We start from the raw sequence: 22,646 nt of genomic DNA on the forward strand, positions 1-22,646 counted from the left end.
TTGTCTAGGTTACTTGTTCGGACTTAAACCAATTCAAATTTGGTCAATTAAGTACGTCCGAAATCCAATCTGAATAAGGGTCCGGACATGTAAATATTTCGTAAACACGTGATGTTATCCGACTTGGAATTGATTTTTTTGTCACCCCTACTCTACGTAGATGAATATTTTAGTGAGTTAGAGTGGCAAGGTCTATTGTAATAAAATACGACAGGCCCCGCTATAACACTTTTTTCATGCAACAAAAATTTAAATTTTTAAAAATCATAAATGGATATCATTCATCATAATGAATCCAACGAGTTATTTTTTGTTCGAAACAAAAATTAAATTTAACATGAAAAAGATATGACAATTATACACCATCGGATATAAATTCAAAATAGTAACATATCTAGCTAAAATTGAATTTGAATTATCGAATTTCACATATCTGATTGTTTCCATGTTTATGCGTCATAATCTCATATAAGTCAGATTTTCTATAGGATTCTGAATAATGACCAATAGTAATTTATCCAAAAAAAAGAGACCAAATAATAGCATATTTGGCCAAAATTCAATTTGAATCATCGAATTTCACATATCTAATTGTTTCCTTGTTTATGCACCATTGGGTTTTGGGTTAGACCTAGGCCCATAGTCCATGGCCGTGAGGCTGGGCTAACAACTTTTGGAGAACTAGACCCAAGCGGAAACCCAAAATCATATTTAGCGGGCTAAATTGACCGATCCATCAAGAAAGATTCCAAACAACAATTCATTCATTCATAAATGATAAAACTGATCATTATCAAAGTCTTTATTCCAAAAATTTAGAGTCGGCTACATAAGTTTAAGAGAACATCAACGAGATAAAACTGATGAAAATATCCTCAAAAAATACGCAGCACACCCATATCATGTCAACGGCACAACGCAATCAAATATGCGAGTTTATGAACGTAATGTGTCAAACTCCGTATTCCCTTCGATCAAGTAGAAAAAACTGCCTCAACAAGGGCATGTTTCTTTGCAGGGTACCCCATACCGAGCAAGTGACTAACGTAAACCTTCCCGTCCTTCACGGTCACTGCAGTGGCAAGCCGATGAGCAGGCCCTTTAAACTTGCTCACAACAGAAGCTGTTTCCCACCCATCCGAGCTCTCCACCAATCTCCCAGTAGGGTTTCCTGCAACTACAAGCTTAGTTGGAGAAAGCAGCTCCATACCATCTCCAAATATCAACGAGCCATTCACCGGAATTAACTTCACTTCATTGCCTTTGGCAATGTCGATCTTGTACAGATTCCCACTACCGGTATGGATGGCTAGCAAGTATCCATCAGGATGATAAACAATTCCATTTAGTGCTGCCATGAAATTTCTGTACCATTCTTTTACTATGAAGAGTGGATTTGTGATGGTGTTTAGGAACTCGCCGTTAGGCCCAACCTTCCAAATTTTGCTGGTTCTGGCATCAGTAACATAAGCATTACCTTCTGCATCAACTGCAACATCATCTGCCAAAGTCTTCTCACCTGCAACAATTAAGGACTAACATCAATTGATTCTCGATCATCTCATAATGATAAATCCTACTCCAGACTGACGAGTAATCATGAGCCTTTGGTTCATATAAACGCCAAATTTATAAGTCGTACGGTGTTAATGTAGAGAGTTAAATTTGGGTCTCAAAATTCACTCCAACCAACTCGGCCGCCCTCACCCCTGAGTTACTCCAAACTCTACATTTTGATTCAGGAACTGATTTCCCACAATACAAAACTGATTGCTACATAAATTATTAGACTGATTTTATTACTTATTACTTTATTGTGAATAAGTTATATAAAAGTCATATCTACCTCGCCTGCTCAATAGACTATCATGGCAATTACATAAAATATTAGCTTTAAAAAATGTTTTAATTTTAGACAAAAAGATGTGACAAATGAAACGACAAATTGAGATGGTAACATAATTACTTTGATTAATTTAATAAAATAATTAGGCTTTGTATCAATGGTTAGGATTAAGGAATCAATCATCTCAATCAACAAGCATCAATTATCAATAATGTACCCCCGAGTCATTAATTAGGATGATAAAGATGATGTATATCGCCTGATGATCAGAGTTCGAATCCCGTTCCTGTTTACGTTTCAAAAGAAAAAGGGAAAAAAAAAAAGAAAAAGAAAGTCTGTGACCACTTACTCGGGCCGCTGAGTTGGGTGAGAAACAATCGCTGCCACGTCGACAAATCATAAGCCGCCAGAGCACCATACCGTCCCTTAATAACATCACCGGTGGTCACGAGGAGCCGATTCCTCGGGCGGTCAACGAGTACACCGAGAGAAGCATTTCCGGCCAAGTCAACGTCTTTGACCACGGTGACCTCATCCAAAACGGTGCCGGGCGAGTAATCGTCGGGGACCTTGATTTGGCCCACTCCGCCCTCCATGAACCCGACGATGAATCGACGGTTGAGATCGTCCCATTTGGCGGACTCGCGGAAGAAGCCGGAGCTGTGGTAGTGGAAGACATGTGTGGGAGGCTTGGAGAGCTCCAAAGGGATGATGAAGGCGATGGGAACGGCAGAGATGAGGAAGAGAAAGATGAGTGATTTGGTGGAGCGCAGTTGGATCGCCATTGATGGAAAGAAAGAGAGTTGGTGGGTTTTGCGTTGAATGGTAGACAGGGGAGCGCTTATATATATATATATTGCGTTGAACTCGAATTTTTTATGTTGTATATATATATTGCACTTATATCGCATTGACACTACCAATTGCTAATCTTCCAGAAGGGTGCACAGCAACTACAACAAGCGTACTTGGTCATACTATCAAATGTTGGGGAGCTTACCATAACCAAGTTCACTTCATTTCCTCTTTGGTTAAGTTAAATCTTGTACAAATTGGCAGTCGCTGTATGGATGACAAGCAAGAACTCTTCCGGCTGGTAAACAATTCCGTTTGGTCCTACAAAGTGGGCTGCTGATGATTGCTAGACAGCATCACCATTCACCGCAACCTTCCAAACTTTGTTGCCTACCTTTGGCATTGATAACGTATGTATTGCCTTCAAGGTCAATGGCTACATCATCAGCAATGACTTTCTCACTACCTGCAATAGAAAATTTTGGTAAAAGTAATAGCAACACGATTGTATAATAATGCATTTTAAAGTCTTCGTGTCAAATATCACTTCCAAAGTGTGATGCAAGTGGATCTTCCAAAATTCAACAAGTCTTACAAATCCCAGTTTTTTTTTTGTCTCAGATATGTTAAATGCTGATATGGATACACACGATTCCATATAGATTATTTGTGTCCATCTCAACATTTAAGATGGGACAAAAAATATTGAGATTCTTAGCATTTTACTCTTAAGATTGGATAAAACACTTAATAAACTGTTTCAATAAAATTGGCTATGCATCCATTTCAAAGTTTAGGGGAAATGACCAATAAGTCTGAGAAAACATAATGAGTCGAAAACAACGAAAATCTTCAAAATACAAAGGTTTGAATACAGAACAATAAGCAACAAATGAAGTTCAAGCTTATCAAGAAGTAAAAACAAATCCAGTCCAAGAAAACAAATCCATGACTGCTTCCTTCTTTCTTCCCATTAGGAAAGTATGGAAGCAATCACATTTTCTCTAAACGAATCGATTTATTATCTCAATGAATTAAGAGCCTATATGATTCTCTGAAATTTACTATTCTTGTTATTTTGGTGAATTAAGAAGCAATGTTCGAATCTCCAAAACTGTATTAGACACAATTCTATGTAGTTTTTAGTTTTCTTTCTAACACCACAAAAATTGTCCCCATTAGAGATGAAACGAGTGAGTTATTATTGTTCAAACACACCAGCGTTTAAACATATTGATGTCAAAAACATAATTTGGAGTCTCGATTTGATCTTTAAAATGTTCAAATTGGTATTAGATACAATTTTATAGGTTTTTAAGTCCTCAACGCCAAAAAAATTGTTTCAATTGAAGTTCAAACGAGTGAATAGAATCTCTCTCACCTAACAAAATTAACCAGAGGGCAAAAAATTGTGACGGCGGTGGATATCCAAAATGATTAGTGAAACCTAAAGGGCATAATGGTGGTGGTGGTGGTGGCGGCGGAGGATAGCCAAAATGGAGGCCTAGATGTCTACTTCACACCGAGAATACTTAAATTGGATTGTATCACAGAGTAGGAAACTTGTCTCTTCCAGCGTCGTTGCCTTAGAAAAACGGCACTCCCTCTGTTGTCCTCTTTCCTTCGGATTATATGTTCTGCAGCAACTCTTATCCTTAAAATAAACTCCATTGATATCTCCCAAATTTTGCATACAAGAACAGTATATTCTGTCAACAAGTCTTGGTGTTTTTTTTTTTTCCAACAAAATGAACTCCATGACATAGAGAGGCAGAAGTGACCAAATCAAAATCCTAAACAGAACACAGACACTGGAACCTCTCATTTTTCTCATCAAAATCAAAATCCCATGGTCCAGCTGCTACTAAACAGGAGGGAACGGCATTAGGCTCGCCTTAACAAAACATGTTTATAGTTGGCTCGAACACAATCACACATAACAGATTCAGTGATGAACAATTGAGCTGGATTTTCTACCTCTAATCAAACAACTAGAAATGTAATCCAATCACGTCATTTCTGTGACTAATAGATTGCCAAATTTTTCCTCCACTTCCATAAGGAAGATGATGGTTTTACATACAGTTCAATAGAGCAAAGAAAACGAGACTTGACAGTCAGTTTTCCCAGCTGGTTATTCCATAAGAGACTATCTAGATCAATTGGTGCAACATTTCAGAGTTTGTCTCACCAAGAAATACCAGAAACTTGACAGGAAGCACATTACCAAGTTTCTGAAAAATCACATACAGGGTTCTGAGTGTGGATACAAAACCAAGAGCAAGTCAAATTGCTTCGCTGCAAAAGATTAGCGAATCATCTTGCTTGTGGAGAGGGTATCTTGCTGTTTCAGAATCCTCTTAAATACTGATACCTCCAGTTTTATTATTTGGGAGGGAAAGAGCAGCCACTGAATCTACAAATTTAGAAGTTCAAAAAACATGAGCATCATAACTTTCGGGCCTAATGATTGACTAAAATAATTAAAAAAATAACTGTGAAAATCATCATATGCTTAAAAATGTAATTCAGAGCAAGGAGAGAGAGAGAGAGAGAGGACAAGTTTTATCAATCCAGCCCTGACATTATTTACAAGAAATGCATCCCATCACATCATTCTCTATTCAATCTGTTCCTTGACGCAGTTGAAATAATATTTTCAGAAGACATAGTAAAACACTAAGACATCAAAGAGTTACCATTTGAATTGTATCTCGCCAACCCAGGACCCATGTTATCAAAACAGCTTTCGATGCATTAATGGGCTGGCGGAAATCCAAGCAAAACGATGGCAGGTAAAGTGATGATGAATTAATATAAAATACGCAGTCTACTTGGAAATTGCCAAACACAAAGCTGAAGAAGTTACCATAACAATGACCTTGGCATAGGGTGTCTATCTTCATGCTCAAATTCTACCAGCTCTTGGCCACCACCTCCGCTGGCTGCAACTGGTTTGCTTTTAGAATCTGTAGCTCCAACATTGACATCATCTGTACATGTATTAAGATCTGCATTTACATCTGAAGTGTTTGATACACAGAATTTCTGCAGCCACCTATCAGTTTCCCAGAGGACATGCATTATGCTTTCACGTGCAGCATAGCCATGGCTTTCGTAGGGAAGAATGGCTAGACGACAAAGAGCCCCATGACCTTTCAAAGCATTAAAGAAACGATCTGACTGCATCATATGAACATCCATAATAAGCGAGAAGATACAAGCTAGAGAGAGTAAGTACTTCTATAGGAACTTCCAAAATCTAACATTGGAAATTGAAATTAGTTTAGGCAAACTACTACAAGAGGACATTGTGAATTAATCAGTAGGTTAGCGTGTGATAACAAGATAGAACCACAAATTTTAGAGCGAGCAAGAAGAAACAATCATCTCTACCACCTGCATGGTCAGTGTTCCTGGATTACTATCTTCTTCTCCATGGATTAGCAGAATTGGCTTCTTGATTTTGTTAGCTGACATGAAAGGGCTCATCTCTACATAAGTGGTAGTGGCCTCCCATAGAGTTCTGTCCTCATTCTATTCAACAAAGAAAAAGTCACTAACTTATCCAAAACAAAACTAGTAACAGGCAAAACAAGGCATAGAAGAAAAATCGTCACACAAATATATAGTAAATCAATTAAACAAGGATGTACAACCTGAAAACCAAAAGGTGTAAGTGTTCTGTTGTAAGCCCCAGAACGTGCAATTCCACAACAGAAAAGATGAGGAGCATGGGCTAACAAGTTTGCAGTCATGAATGCACCATAGGAATGTCCTCCAACAGCAATTTTGCTTGGATGAGCCACCTTGAAGAAGTGCAGCATTAGAAAATCAGTTAAAAAAAATTGCAATGCAAGATCGAAATCGGAAATCTTGGATGGAGAATAAAAGAAACTTACACCACGTCGGATAACTTCCTCCACCGCAGCCTCAGCACTTGCAACTAGTTGCTCTACATATCTGTCCATATGAAAAACATATACTTTCACATAATATTCATGTATATAGAATATGCAATAATGGTTTATCCTAAATATGTAAAACCATAGCCCTTATGAATGGATAGAAAACTCAAATACGAAAATTAGATTGAATTACCGATCATTTGCCTCCTCGTCACCCTCACCAATAATAGGAATAGTAGGTCCTGATAAAATTGCAAACCTGAACCACATGAAATAATCACAATGTGGTTATACAAGTAAAAGAAGCCAACAAACAGTTCTATAGGAAAACAATGGTCAAGGACACATCCTAGATGCTGGGTAAAAATCTACCTTCTTGCCAACCAAAGAAGAGCCGATGTAGGACCAATGCCGGGGAATTCATTAGGAGAACCGCGAACCTGTCCAGCAGCCTCTTTGCTCTTAAATTCTCCAGGGTAAGACCAAACTAGACAAGGAAGTGGACCCTCTTTTGAGGGATCATAGCCTGGCGGCAGGTATAATGTGGCAGTAAGTTGAACTCCATCTTTTCTCTGATACCTAATCATCTCCTTTTGTAGAGATGCTAACTGTGGATATGGATGAGGAAAGTTTGTAATCTGGCAGGCTTTCTTATCGTGCCAGCTCTTAATAAAATATTGAGTGTTTTCAGTTTTAGACTCTTTGGAAGTCAGTATTTTCAATTGATCAAGAAGTAAATCTCCATCATTTTGATCAGACATGAAAGCAACCACAGTCTCATAGTATTTTTCCTTATCGCTCTCCCAAATTCGTACCTTGCTGCCTGTGTTTCTGAAAAAAATGTGTCAACAAAATAAAAATAAACAACTTATGTGAAAGAAATATGATCAAGGTTGAAACATACTTACATTTCAAACAAATCAAGGAAAGGAATGTTCCCTTCTGGTGTAGCACCACTCCCATTTAGTAAAACATAGTTTCCTTCACAATTTTCCTTCTTTATTTTTGCAATCACGTAAGTCCCTACAGATGTTCTCCTCAACATAGGCGAGCCAGGATCAGAGTATACATCTTCTGATGACCTATCAAATAATATGCGAGGGCTCACATCATTAAATCCAGGAGATATCACCCATGTTCTTGTTCGTCTCGTTTTGTACCAAGATTCGTAAACAAGAGCCAATGAATCGTCACACCAGGATATTCCTCTGTGGAGATAAATAAAGTTTCATAAGTAAGAGAATCTCTTAAAAGATCTATGTTAGTACGATTATATATGAAAATAAACAAAAAACTAAAAGCAAATGTATGACTCAAAATTCATACCCATAACGAAGATCAAGTTTGTGTAAGATTGTTGGCTTTTCTTCACCTTCTAGTGGCTCTGCAGGCTGTGTATAAACTATATCACGTGGTGAAACTTCAACTTTAGCATCACCCTCATCTTGTGTTTCTGCCCTGAAAAAATCCTGACGGTGTTAAACTACAAATTACTAGGAAAATGAATTGAGCATTGCGTGCATCATAAAAAGATTTATACTCCTTTAAAGTTCTTTTTTTTCAAGCGCCACATAACATTATATAAAGCAACTTAAGAAGTTATTGTCGAGAATAATTAGACATTCCCAACATTTGTGCCAAATCCATATGGAAACACTCTCGAGAAGAGAACACACAATAAATTTTAAATAGATAGATGGATACCAGTAAAGTGTCGAAGGTTTATCTGCTCTCCAATTGATAGATCGCATTCCTTTTCGCACGCTGTTAAATGCAATAGGAATGTTTTCAGCTAGAGGCAAATCACAAAGTTCTCTAACAAACACCCCATCAGTTGTCCACAAATCCACTTTCTTGGGAAATCTTCCACATGGTACAATGAAAGAATATGGCCTATGAATTGAAGTAATCAAAAGATATTTTCGGTCCGGGGAGGGGTCCATTGAGGTATACACAGCAGGGGTGCCAACTTCTCTAGTCGTCCCATCCAATGAGGCCAAAACAAGTTGTGATGTGGCATAGTAGTCAAATAAATCTTCATCGTACTCATCCTTCAACAGATCTTGGAAAGTTCTAACTTGGACAACATTTTTCAGCTCATTGGATTGAATCTTTGGCCCGGATGGAACCAAAGGCTTCTTAGGTGGATCTCCTCGAGATAACGGGATCATACAAACTAACAGAGTAGAGTTATTCACCCAAACAAAATTTTCAAACACTGCATTTAGACAGATGTCATGCGACTGAAATAATGGTCTTGTTTCCCCTGTTTCCACATCGGCAACCCATACTCTAAGCATACTACTGTTGTTTTCCTCATCATCAACTCTAACACTGAAGGATAAATGTTGGCCATCAGGTGACCAAGTAACGAAATTGATCTTAGCACCATCAGGTAAGCCATGAACCTCCTTTTCTGGTCCCAATGAACCATCGGACAAAAGTTGATGAATCCCAATTCCAGTGTAGAAAGACATCCGACTCCTGGTATTGCATTTTCCATCAATGCGCATACCGGCCAGCTTTTCCTCTGGTCTTGCTAGTTCTGCCAGTGGAGGTAAAGCTCTGCGCTTCAAAAAAAGAATCTTATCCCTATGTGGTGATAATGACAGTGCAGGAAGGGGTGGCGCATCAACGATGTCTCTAATTTCTGGAGGAGGAAGACGATATCCCGCTTCCAAGGCTGAATTTACCACATTTAATAAATTAGCATTAGTTTTGTGAAAGTGAAGCACGAATTTTCAACTTCTATTTCCCGTGCACAATCATCAAATATCTTAAACCCGTAAATTTTATGTGCTCAACTTCACACTAAAATGAACTCTTCGATCAAAACACTAATTCAAGTAATTCCCGATCAACAAAACAAAAACTGAAATCAAACCCTAAATTAGAAGACTACACACCAAATTAACTACGTAAATTCAGCGATTTTCTTCGATCAACAACACTTATAGCAACATAAAGCACAAAATCAAAACAAATCAAAGTCAACAAGAACGGAAACAAGAATACCTTCATCTTCAATCGTGGCAGTAGCAGCAGAAGAAGCAGCGGAACCATTAGAACCACCGTCTTCAGCCAGAACCGAATTGACAGGTACAAGATTGCGAAGCCTAGAGGATGAAGAGGAGATCATAGTGGAGCTGAGTCTAGCCGAATTTCTTCTGGATTTAGTTCTCAGGTGGCCCGCTGTACGTAACGGTCCGAACTGGCTGAGCTTCAGAGGGAGAGCACAGGGAGGAGGAGATGGAGGAGATAGCGAGAGAAAAGAAAGGCGATGATATACTTTGTGAATACGCATCATTTGATAGATTTTTTTTAAAGAGAGTGTAGTTGTACTGTACTACTTGTAGTCTTCTTTGTAGTACATTATTAAAAAGGCGCGTGTAGTAGAAACTAGAAAGAAAGAAAATATTCGTCTAATCGTCTCCTATATTTTACTGGGTAGTACGATAGGGACTCATGGCCTCGGGCTTTGCAAAATATGGGCCCGTATTAGAAGTCTGTTAATGGGCCAATCTTACACGATGTCCTTTAATTGGACCAGGATTTGGCCCATTATAGGCATCATTTCATTGGTGAGCTTTATTTACACCCTAATTTTTATCAATTATATATCCCAACTTTGGTAAATTTACCTTTGACCATACCCTACTCCAAACTTGACTTACAACCTATCTCTAGTATCCAATTCTTGATCTGCAGAATCCTCCCGACGTCCTACGTCTATCCTCATTGTTCTCAAGAAGCTCGTGTGGATTCTCTCGGAAACAGCAAATTGATGACTTCAGTTTGTCTATCTGGGACGATGGTGAGTGTATACCTAGGATTTTTGATAATAATCATAACCACTTGTGTTCTTTATGCTCAATTATTGGTTTTGCCCTCTTCTCTTTGGTTGGTGTTGATCTTTGTAGTGGATTTTTGGACTTTTATTGGGGGCTAGTGTAGTTTGTTTCTTCTAAAAAAGTTTTGATGTTTTTTCTTTCTTGTTTGGAGCTCTAGCTTTTTGCCTTGGTAGTTCTTTGCAGTTTATCTTCTAATCATCAATAAAATATCCCAGATTTATGCCCAAAATTACTTTTTGATCATTTTTTTAGGTATGTTGGACTCCATATCTAGAACAACAAAAGTATAAAACTATACTCTGATTGCCTGCACCAAAATAAAATAGATTTGGAGTTGCTTTGGTTCAGATTTTTGAGCTGATTTATGTATATTTTGAATCTGTTTTGGTGTAATTTTTTGAAGCAGTTCGGTTCTTGCTTCTTTACTACAAACCAATCAGCTTTGTTTTCTCTGCAATTTGCTAGGTCTAACTATTATTGTTTGGTTTTGTTCAGTTTGATATCATGTGTGGAGTTACTTTATTTCTATAGAACACAACTTATAACTTCTTAGTTAACTTGGGCTACTAGTTGTGGGAGTTTTATTATCTTTTGAAGTTTTTCTCTCTTCGGACTTTTTTAGGATATGTCCTTGTATATTGTACATCTTTTATTGCAATCTCACTTATTTACTTACCAAAAAAATCATTGTTGGCTATTTTTTGTCGTTGGGGTATATTTAATAAATGTGTCAGTTTTTAGTTATTTGGGGTGATGTTAGTTATTTTTCAATTTTTATAAGGTATAAATATATTGAGGTGTAATTGTTAGAAACTTTGATGGAAACAAAGCTCACCCATTTCATTAAAAGTCCATTATCCAATTGGCTGTACCTGTTAATGATATGATTAATGCAATTCTTCATACTTGTCTAGATTCCATTAGTCGACAGAGATTTCTATCAAACTTGGGTTTGGCTTATAATATCCTAATGAGCTGGCGGAATCCTATAGGTTTAGTTTTAGGATTAGGATTTGATCGTTTGATGAAGTTCAGAGGATCCTTATCTGGTATACCACCTTCTGTGAAGCATCTAGAATAATATACTAGACTAGATAATTCAATCCAAATACACCACCCAACACAATTATGACACGTGAAAAACGATATAAATGATGACAGGGAAAGAAGCCTCAACCAGGTCAACTTTTGGGGCTGAAAACACGTTAAGAACCTAGCCGGGAAACTTCCAACTTAAAGAAACCCCTCAACTACTCACACAATGGTTAATGGTTGTTCTACTACCAGTTGCCAGTTGGAAGTATTTTGCTTCCGTTTGATAAAACGGAAAGATTGATTTTCAATGTTAGTGAAAAAATTATGAAAAAAAAAAACTGAGTTTAAAGTTATGTAATATATTATTACGTGTTTTGTGAACTAAAAGCTGACGCTAACGGAAATATTGATGAATTAAGGTCTTATAATATTATATTTTATGATTTTTATACTAAATTTTGTTATTAAATTTAATCTAATAAAGATAATTTTTATTATAAATTATTAAATATTTTTATATCAAAATTAAAATGATTATCTTAAAATATTAATAAAATGATAAAATAAAAATTATATTTTTAAAGAAAATATTAGTAATTTATTAACAAAATGACTTTTTTTGTTACTAAAAATAATTTGAAGTATAAAATATAATATTTTAAAATTATATAATTTTTTTATGTAACATGAGATAATTTAATGTTAAGTAGAATACTAATATAATTTTTTTTAACTAAAGTAAATAAAGAAATGCTAATAAAAAAATGTGGAGAAATTAATAAGTTTGTGGGACCTACGGAACTTAGAAAAAAAAAGTTAGCCTTTAGAAATATTGACAATAATCAAAAGTGGGATCCCATCCCCTTTTTTTATTGGGTACACCTCATTAACCCTTTAAAAACATATTAGAATGAAGTGTACTTAGTAAAAAATATGGTGTAAATAATTGTCATCATAATAAACTTTAGTATCATTACAGTGGGCTCTATCTGATTTATAATTAAAAAGAAAACTAAACACTATTAATGCCTCAAAAGATGGTCCGATTCAGAGTTTCTTTTTTAGGTAGAGGAACCGTTGGCATTTGTCAACGGTTTCGCTGGAGTTTATCTTGTGTTTGGCAGGGCGGAGCCACCTTGCCAAACAGGCACCTTTGTAGATGAATTTATGGAGTCCAATGGCATAGACAAGGAATACTATGAGTTCAATATCACAATCTTTTCCCCATGTGCACAATTTTTTTGCCCAATTTATCCTTTGAAAAACTTATGTGCTAACAGGCAGCGCAGTTTAAATATCAGATGTTCAAAAGACGAGTTGATTCCTTCGTTCAATTTACAGTCCAACAATGTATGAAGGTTAAAATGATGGTAGCAAAATTACGCTGACAGGAGGAAGACATCAAAAGATTCCTAAACATGGCCTTTAAATATTCGCTGTTCTCCAAAGATGAACCAATGCCAAATAGATAACACCAGATAATTCGACTCACCACACATATCACTAGAATGCTGAATTCATTCAAAACAACAACAAATACAAACACCCATTGATCAGGAAAATACCAGAACCAAAACCATCACACACATAAGAGAACTACTAAAAGTCCCAAACATTGATAGAAGAAATCCAAATGTACCATATCTTGTGAAGAAGAATGGTACTGTCATTCAAAGACACAAACATTGACCCAACTTTCTACAAAAGGACAGACAGACGGCCAAAAAGATAAAAGACAGCAATACTCCTTCCTTCCAAGACCCATATGGGAGAATGATCAACAATGGAACATTTCAGCAGAGGCCATAATGGGCTGTAGTGGGCAAGGAACATGCCATGGCTTCAGCAGAGGATCAGGAATCTCCGGAATCTCCACAGCCATCCCGCTGACTTCCTCCACAATATGCAGCACTGAATTCAGGGACCGCAGCCTATCAGTCAATTCCATCGCTTGAGCTCTCAGAACGTTGTTGCCCGACTCTATCTCCACATAACGTTGGCTGGTAGTATTGATACTCTGCGTGAGTTGATTGATCTCGTTCTGCAACTGGCTCCCTTCATTGATCAGATCCTCCAGCTGCTTCTGCTTCTTCATCCGTGAACGCCTAGCCGATTCACGGTTCGAGATCATTCTCTTCCTCTTCCTCTCATCGACCATTGCATAGCGGGGATCGCTGTCGGATCCGGAGCTGGTCGTTGGCCTTTTCTTGGATGACATTTTCAGCTGTTTTTCCTTAAATCGCTAATTAAAATTAATACAAATTATCCGAATTTCTAGAGTCGGAACAGAAACCAAAGAATATGGATTAGCACTTCCAGATCGGGATCAACACAGGCAGATTTTTCATGAAAACACGTAGAACCAGTAGAGAAACACAACGGAGAAAGAGTGCAGAATTCGAATTCGACGCATCAGGATATGGCAACTCATAGAAAATTCATGGGTGATTTATATAAAAACCCCAATTTCGACCCCCTAACCGAAGAAAGAATGGAAGACGATGAAATTCAAAATCTCGACCCCCAAATCTGGATCAGATCTGAAGATCTAAAACACCTATTGATGTCTTAACAAAAACGAAAAGCACAGATCTATCAAAAAGCGTTGGCGGAGATTGCAAGGGAAGAAAACTTAGCTGGCGGCGTTGAAGAAACGGAACCCGCAGACGAAAGAAGACGGTTGAGATGAGAAGCGAAAGAAGGTTTTCCAAGGCGTGGAAGGGGCGCTTTTATAGATAAAAAAACGCCTAATGGCTTCGTTGTAGGGGTGTTTCTGGCATTTTGCCTTTTGTCTATTATACTGAGCGGAGTGTAAAACGCTGACGTACGGGGTGACGCCAGCTACGCAAGGCTTTCCACGAAATCGCTTTCATTGGATACTCTTGGGCGATTCTGTCCAAACATAAATAGCCAGAATTTGTCAAATGGAAGGGTAAAATTGGAAGGTACGTAACAATTATCTCTACCTACCCCGATGGATGGATTGAATACACCAAATCCAAAATGTCTTAATTTGGCGGAAATTTTGGGCAAAATATCCGAAGAAAAATGAGGAAGAACATCTTCTCCAATTTTCTAAACAAGTTAAGTTTTTCAAAATTTTACTATATTTTAATTTCTGCAAATGACTAAAATGATAAGAAAAATAAATATAGAAAAATTCAATTTTAAAGGCTTATTATATCAATCATTGAACATGAAATCTGGTGATGATGGCAAAGTTATTTTGTGAAGAGTGAAAACAATGCTTTTGTCCAAATTCCTGCATGGTGCCAAGCAGTCCTTGTCTAGGACAAAAATTGCCGCCTTAGTTAAATTATAGAGCGGACATGCCAACTGGGTTCCTGATTTGGACAAAAAGGCCCAACCGGGTTAGAAGGCCCAATTGTTGATTATTAATCAGGACTTGATGTATATATGTTCCACAACACCAAAGCCGTTATGTGGAACAAATAACTTTTTTGGACACGAGCCATGGTAATTGGTAAAAGTACTAGAAAATTGGATTATAACTGTAGATTTTGCTTTAAGACACGGATTAACGTTTTCCTTAAAGTATTATTTGTCTCCAACAATTAGTGTGTAAGGATAGCAGCAAATACACTTCAAAGATACAATGAAGCACCACCTATTAACATTGGATGTTCGGCCTTATGCACAAAGGAAGAACAACGGGTAAATATCACTTTTGCACACCGAAAGATAGTCAGTGTTTCAATTTGTACACCGTAGTTAAAAACGTTTCAATTTAGTCACCCAATGATAAAATTGTTTCAAGTTGGTCTCTCGAACATGTTTTTTCAATTTGAGGTCGTTAAACTGCCAATTTGGCACATTAACTGACCAATTCTTGATTCCCCGTGGATAATGAGTTCCACGTGGACATAACCAAATTTTTTTTAAAAAAAAAATATGTGGACCAATTTCTATCATCACTTGTGCCCTTCCTCTCCTCTCTTGTCAAGCCTATCTTACTTTTCTCTCATCAACGATTCCTCCATTCTTCTTTGTCTCCAACACCAATCGACGACCTCTTCATCGTCTCCGAAAATGGCCAAGATGAAGATCGTTTCTTAGCTTGGTTGATTTGTGGATTAGGATGATGAGGTAGCCAACCCAATAGAGATTGGGAGAGGAAATTAGAGTCCAAATTCAGAAATCCCAATTGCCCCAATTGCATTGGTTTGCCCTTTTGTGGCTATTTTGTGTGAGCCAGTGAACCATTACCGAATCTACTCGCCAACAACTGAGTCGACCCAACCATGGCTGCGACAGGCGATCTTGATCGGGTCAGAAAGGACAACCCTTTCTGATGAGGTGGCTCCCCTTCCTCTCCAGAGATCTCTGTCATATGTGCAATCAAATCCTCTTCGACCACATTCGTTCTCTCGACCCAAAAGTTGATGGTGAAGCATCACTTTGTATTCAGATGAGGAATCAGAAGAGACAGGGAGAGAAAGGGGGAAGAAGAAGGTAATTAGGTTTTTAGTTTTGTCTAATTAATTTTATTTTAATTAAATTGATAAGTGGTTTAGAGATATTTAATTAATGGTAGTTAATTGTAATTAGTTGTAATTGATGTTAGTGGGTAAAATGTTCCATGTCATTATTTTCAAAAAAAAATTTATTTTACAAATTGGAAATGCTAGTCCACATCATCATAAAAAGTTGACTTTTGTATGCCACATAGGCGGTTGACTGCCCAAAACTCAGAAATCCTGCCCAAGTGATCAACTTGAAACAATTTTATCATTGGGTGACTAAATTGAAAAGTTTTAAACTACAGTGTGCAAATTGAAACAATGACTATCTTTCGGTGTGCAAAAGTGATATTAACCCCAAGAACAACCAAGAATGACCAAAATGACATAACTTTAACAAGACACACCTCTTGTGAATGGTTGTGTCCTAAAAGAAGTTGTCCATGAGAAGTTAAAAAAAGAAGTTGAAGAGAAGTTGTAAAAGATTATTGCACAAGATATTGTTACATCTACTTGCTGAGAAGTAAATACGAGGCCTTGGAAGTTTTTAAACTTTTCAAGAGTGAGGTTGAAAATCAACTTAGCAAAAATATCAAAGCGATCATGAGTGATAGAGGTGGGGAATAATATGATTCACCATTTGATGAATTCAATTCCGAGCATGGCATAGTCTATCAAACCACTGCTTCTTATACGCCTCAAACAATTGGTATCGTTGAACACAAGAATAGTACATTGAAAGAAATGATGAATGCTATCTTGATGAGTTCAGGATAACATGAGAACTTGTGGGGGATACAATTTTATCAGCTATACAATATTGAATCCAGGAATGCCCCATTTTTAAAAAATATTTTTTCAAATAAAAATGTACAAGAAAATAGTACCACTAAGAGGATATATGAGTCTATTAGTAGTGATCCTCAAGGAACTGAAGATGAGGAGAAACCTAGACAAAGTAAGTGAACAAAAGTTGCAAAAACTTTTGGTCCTGATTTTCTAACTTTTAAATTAGAAAATGAGCCTCAAGGCTTCAAAGAAGCTATGTTGACTCCAGAAGCGCCACTCTAGAAAGAGGCCATAAACAGTGAGATAGAATCCAGCATGCAAAATCATACATAAGAATTGATGGATCTTCCTCCCGAAAATAAACGATTGGGGGTGTAAATGGACATTCAAGAGGAAGATGAAAGCTGATGGATCTATCGAAAAGTACAAAGCCAGGCTTGTTGTAAAAGGACACAAGTAAAAAGAATGTTTGGACTACTTTGACACGTATTCATCAGTTACAAGAATAGCATCTATACGTATATTAATAGCTATAGCAGCTCTTAACAACCTCGAGATACACCAAATGGATGTTAAAAGTGCTTTCTTGAATGGAGATTTAGAATTTGAAATCTACATGGAACAACCAGAAGGGTTTAAAGTTCCAGGTCAGAAAAGGATGGTGTGTAGACTTGTGAATGTTGGAATATAAGCATGCATAAAACAAATGTTTGAATGAAAACAGAGCACAATAACATATATATAACAAGCAACAGCAGCGCGGTAACATACGAGTACAAGAATTATTGCTTGAATTAAAATACCAAACCAAATGTTGAATGAACTGGACTAGAGATGAGTGAGCGAGGTACGTGTTAGCGAATCTCTTTAAAGAGAATTTGTCCCAACCACTTGGTGCCTCTACTATCCGGATAGTCCTTTCCTAAGATACAACGCTCCACACCACGATTAAGCGGCACTGCAATACTGGTGGACTCAATCGAATCAATATAAGAACGTACTCTCAAACTCAGAATTTTTGGAACAAGAACTTGGACTCAAGAAGGCAGGAAATATGGAATGCAGAGTGTAGGAAGAGAGAGTTTTCGTAGGAATATTCAAAAGTCTGTATCTTCTAAATGGGTATTGAGACCTCTATTTATAGTAGAGACCCTCCACCCACTTCCCCAAAAATTAGCAACCATGCTGATTTTTTGGGTTTACTTAGTCCAAAATCATCCCATGATTTAAGCCATAACCACGCCACTAAATGTGGGGTTGACTCAACCAATACAAGACTCATTCAACACACATGTTCCAATAATCCCCCACATTGAATGAGAATTGATGACAAACTGACACGTAAAATCGTCCGAGAGTACAGTAGGAAAAAAAATTGCATCAGGATAGGTAGCTTTTGGCTTTGAACCTTCCCTAGTGAAAGCCTATCGGACCCACTTAACTAGTCAGTGGACTATAGCCTTGAACTGTCAGTTGTTTATGTAAGCCCAGTCAATAGACCTCACACAACACCAATCCAATTCAAAATTGGTTCTATGTTGTGTTCATTATTTCGGCCCTGAACATCTTGGGTTTAGTGAGTGCTTTAGAAAATCCCACCTTTAAAATAGATGATATCCTATCAAGAGAATCCTCTAATACTCCACTTATATTTATCACAAGATATAGTAATCATTAAAAGCATAACTTAACCTTGTACACACATTCTAGCAGCACTTTGTGAATTCTAGGAATGGGTTGGAGTAATACTTCGTACTGCTCACACTTAAGTTACACCCAACTTGTGTTGTCCTATTGAACCTAGTCCTTGGGATCTCCAATCACTAGGTTAGGTTTCCATCAAGGTAACTTATTGAATCAAGGTTTTTAAGCCCATTCTCCTCGATGCGAAGTATGTCACCTTTTAACTCAAACCTTTTATAAATGGATCAGCAAGATTTTCTTTAGACTTCACAAAGTCTATGGAAATTATTCCACTCGAGAGTAACTGCCTAACAAAATTATGTCTTCGATGAATGTGTCGGGACTTACTGTTATATATCATATTTTGTACTCTTGCAATTGTAGCTTGACTATCGCAATGAATGTAAATTACAGGCATAGGCTTTGGTCATATTGGAATGTCCTCCAAAAAATTATGAAGCCACCATGCTTCATCATCAATTTTATCGAGAGCGATGAATTTCGATTCCATCATTGATCGTGCGATGCACGTTTGTTTTGAGGACTTTCATGATACAACTGCCCCTCCAAGAAGAAATACACAACCACTAGTTGATTTTGATTCCTCCGTATCTAAAATCCAATTGGCGTCACTTTATCCTTCTACAACAACAGGGTATTTACCATAGCTCAAAAACATTATTTTTTGTTTTGTTTAGGTACCCCAATACTCTCAATAGAGCTTTCTAGTGCTCATGTCCAGGATTGCTAATGTATCCGCTTAGTTTACTAATAGAATACGTAATATCCGGTCTCGTATGGTTCATGATATACATGACACTTCTAATAATACTAGAGTATTCTTGTTGATTAATATTGTTTCCAGTATTCTTATGTAAGACCATGTGAGGGAGAAAAGGATTTTTCTCATCCTTGATGCCATGTCCTTTGAACCGTTCAATCACTTTCTTAATATAGTGTGATTGAGATAAAGCTAGGTCTTCCAAAGATTTGAGAATCTTAATGCCTAGTATCACATCCTCTTCACCCATGTCTTTCATATCAAAGTTCTTTGATAGCATTTTCTTGGTTTTGTTGATGATCTCAACATTATGACCAAGAATTAGCATATCATCGACATATAGACAAACAATTACACACTCATTGTTCATAGTTTTTTGTGTAAACGCATTTGTAGCACTCGTTGATTCGAAATTCATCTCGAATCATTACTTGGTCAAATTTCCTATGTTATTGCTTTGGAGCTTGCTTAAGCCCATACAATGACTTGACAAGTCTACACACTTTGTGTTCTTGTCCTTTGACCTTGAAACCGTCAGGTTGTTCCATATAAATCTCCTCATTGAGTTCACCGATTAAGAAAGTAGTTTTTACATCCATTTGATGTATCACCAATCCATATGGCGAAGCTATCGAGATTGACATTCGAATAGATGTAATCCTCATGACTGGTGCATAAGTATCAAAGTAGTCTAGACCCTCCTTTTGTCTATATCCTTTGGCTGCAAGCCTTGCTTTATACTTATCAATGGATCTGTCAGTTTTTAGCTTCTTCCTAAAGATCCATTTACATCCAAATGGTTTATTCCCGGGTGGGAGATTTACCAATTCCCAAGCCTTGCTTTATACTTATCAATGGATCCGTCAGTTTTTAGCTTCTTCCTAAAGATCCATTTACATCCAAATGGTTTATTCCCGGGTGGGAGATTTACCAATTCCCAAGTAAAGTTATTTAGGATGGATTCTAGCTCGTTGTCAACAGCTTCTTTCCAGAATGGAGATTTTGGAGATGACATTGCTTCATTATAAGTCTGAGGTTCGCTTTCTAACATGTATGTTAGATAATCTGAACCAAAGGACTTAGAGATTTTCGATCTCTTACTCCTTCTCGATTCTGTTTCATCAGTCTCTTGTTCACCGATTTCTTCATTCTCAGAATTTGAATTTCTATTCCGTTTCTGAGAGGTTTCACCTCGTTTACAAGGGAAAATATTCTCAAAAAATTCTGCATCTCTCTTTTCCATAATCGTATTGACATGGATGTCATTTATTTCAGATTTGTGTACCAAAAATTTGAATGCACTGCTATTTTGAGCATATCCGATGAATATGTAATCCATTGTCTTAGGTCTGAGTTTTACTTGCTTTGGTGGAGGTACAACCACCTTAGCAAGACACCTCCACAGTATCAAATATTTGAAGGATGGTGGTATGTTATTCCATATCTCATGTGGAATGCTACCTGTTTTATTATGGGGCATTCGATTAAGAATGTAATTAGCAATCAAGACTGCTTCCCTCTACAAATTCTGTGGTAGACCTAAACTTATGAGCGCGGAATTAACCATCTCTTTCCTCTCAGCAATTCCATTTAATTGAGGTGTATATGGCGTTGTAGTCTGGTGGATTAAGTACTTCTTTCCATCTCTACTTTGAATAAATTTCAAGTCGCATAAATATGTATGGATTAATGCCAGAGGCTTAGTACTTCTTTCAATATTGGGAAAGGGTTTCTTGGCAAACTTTGCTTCAACACATGTTTCACATTTGTCGTTGACATCCAAATTGAATTTGAGAATTAAACCTAAGTTTGCCAATTTTTTCATTGTACCATAGTTTACATGTCCTAATCTACCATGTCATAGAAAAGGAGACAACCATGTAAGCTGAAGACTCTTCTTTATTGATAATAGTCTTTGGTACAGGAATGTAGACTTTTCGTCTATTACAACATAATTGGCTTTAAAAAGCCCATCATTGATATACCCATTTCCTAAATAAATCTCACCCTTAGAGAGTACAAATTTGTTTAACTCAAATACTAATTTGAATCATTTCTCGATCAGAGTGGGCATTGATACCAAATTCTTCTTGATATTTGGGACATGCATCACATTCAGCAACTCAAGCTTCTTGCCGGAAGTGAATTGCAGGATCACCTTTCTAACAACTTCGATGGTGGCTGAAGCAGAGTTAGCCATATAAACCTTCTCACCATTATCTTTCTTCTCATATGTTGAGAAGAGTTCCTTGTGGACCCAGATATGTGTGGTTGCACCTGGGTCCATCCACCAATCTTTGGTGTTTCTCACTATGTTCACCTGAGAGATGACAGCACAAAACACCTCTTGATCTTCCTTCTCCTCAACTAGGTGGGCTTGCTTCTTTCCCTTGCTATTGGCCTTGTCCTTGTTAGGACACTTTCTACAATCTTTGGCCTGATGTCCAGGTTTGTCGCAGACAAAGTAGTGTTGGGTCTAAATTAACCTTACTAGCAAGTGTACTAGTCGGCGACTACAGCACAATGATAAGCAAGGGTCGAATCCACAGGGATGGAGTTATGTCTAATCCAAGTGTATACTTGTATGTATGTATGTACAATGCAAACAAAGTAAAGATCAACTCAAGATTGTTTGGGTTGGTAATTAAACTAAAACAAGTAAAGAGCAAAGTATTTTTGGTATTTTCTTTGAATAAGGATGTAACTAATGCAAATGAGATAAACACCAAGGCTTTGGAATCCCCCTTGGGAAATGACTTGCAATGACACAAATTCACACACATATTTGCTAATTCGAGCATAACGAATCCGTACCTAAGTCGGTTTTAGCGCACCTAAGCCAAATCTCCCTAAAATCGATTACTAGCCATCTTATTGGTCTAGGTCGGATATTCCTAAATACATTCTAGCCATCTTATTGGTCTAAACATGCATAGGAATTCATGGAGTTCTATGGAGATTAGGATTCATACAAATTGTCACCTAATTAAAGGGAGACACATTCATAATCAAGTGTTTCAAGAAGCATAATCTACTTGACATATTATTGTCTAAGCAAATTCTCCAAACAATTTCATCCAAAAACCTAAAGTGTTGGCCAAACACCACAAGCATGAAGAAATTGCAATCAAACATAAAAACACAAGATTTATACCCAAATCAACTCATATATATGTAAATCAAGTCATAAACAAAGTCATCAAACCCAAGGCTTCATCCTAGCCTTGGCACAAGTGATTTAGTTACACATAATGAGAGAAAAACACAAAAGGAGAGATGAGAAAATCATGAATAAACCCAATTAGTTGAGTAGATTCAAGTTGAGCTGAAGAATCTCTCCTCCTAGCTCCAAGAATCGCCTTCCCCCTCTGGTTTCGCTCCCCAGAAAATCAGTTCTAGGTCTAAAAACCCCCGTAGCTCGGACAAATCGCGACTTAAAACACCTCAGAAAATTGCTTTTCACGCCTAGGCGCGTTG

The 22,646-nt window shown here is 37.3% G+C and overlaps 3 protein-coding genes across 5 annotated transcripts; all 3 read right to left on the reverse strand.

Annotated features, from left to right (window-relative positions):
• Positions 1 to 744: 744 nt before the first annotated feature.
• LOC120008089 lies at positions 745 to 2,831 on the reverse strand. Its single transcript, XM_038858602.1, has 2 exons — positions 2,196 to 2,831; positions 745 to 1,519 (listed from the first exon to the last, which is right to left on the reverse strand). Exons 1-2 carry the CDS (start codon positions 2,755 to 2,757, stop codon positions 975 to 977), a joined length of 1,107 nt encoding a protein of 368 aa, XP_038714530.1. The 5' UTR covers positions 2,758 to 2,831; the 3' UTR covers positions 745 to 974.
• Positions 2,832 to 4,639: 1,808 nt separating this feature from the next.
• LOC120007435 (probable glutamyl endopeptidase, chloroplastic) lies at positions 4,640 to 9,871 on the reverse strand. 3 transcript variants are annotated; one of them, XM_038857659.1, is made up of 12 exons: positions 9,565 to 9,871; positions 8,254 to 9,232; positions 7,876 to 8,007; positions 7,458 to 7,757; positions 6,922 to 7,380; positions 6,743 to 6,808; positions 6,544 to 6,604; positions 6,301 to 6,450; positions 6,041 to 6,178; positions 5,511 to 5,824; positions 5,341 to 5,406; positions 4,640 to 5,057 (listed from the first exon to the last, which is right to left on the reverse strand). In XM_038857659.1, the coding sequence occupies exons 1-11, from the start codon at positions 9,854 to 9,856 to the stop codon at positions 5,379 to 5,381; spliced, it is 2,919 nt and encodes a 972-aa protein (XP_038713587.1). In that variant the 5' UTR covers positions 9,857 to 9,871; the 3' UTR covers positions 4,640 to 5,057; positions 5,341 to 5,378. The 3 variants fall into 3 exon arrangements, with proteins under 3 accessions (XP_038713587.1, XP_038713588.1, XP_038713589.1); XM_038857660.1 differs by lacking the exon at positions 5,341 to 5,406 and having other exon boundaries at positions 5,523 to 5,824; XM_038857661.1 differs by lacking the exon at positions 5,341 to 5,406.
• A 3,050-nt stretch (positions 9,872 to 12,921) lies between these two features.
• On the reverse strand, positions 12,922 to 14,187 carry LOC120008004 (bZIP transcription factor 53-like). Its single transcript, XM_038858506.1, has one exon. The coding sequence runs from the start codon at positions 13,651 to 13,653 to the stop codon at positions 13,213 to 13,215; it is 441 nt and encodes a 146-aa protein (XP_038714434.1). The 5' UTR covers positions 13,654 to 14,187; the 3' UTR covers positions 12,922 to 13,212.
• Positions 14,188 to 22,646: the final 8,459 nt, after the last annotated feature.

This window comes from Tripterygium wilfordii, chromosome 10 (genome assembly GCF_013401445.1).
Source record: "Tripterygium wilfordii isolate XIE 37 chromosome 10, ASM1340144v1, whole genome shotgun sequence".
NCBI lineage: Eukaryota > Viridiplantae > Streptophyta > Magnoliopsida > Celastrales > Celastraceae > Tripterygium > Tripterygium wilfordii.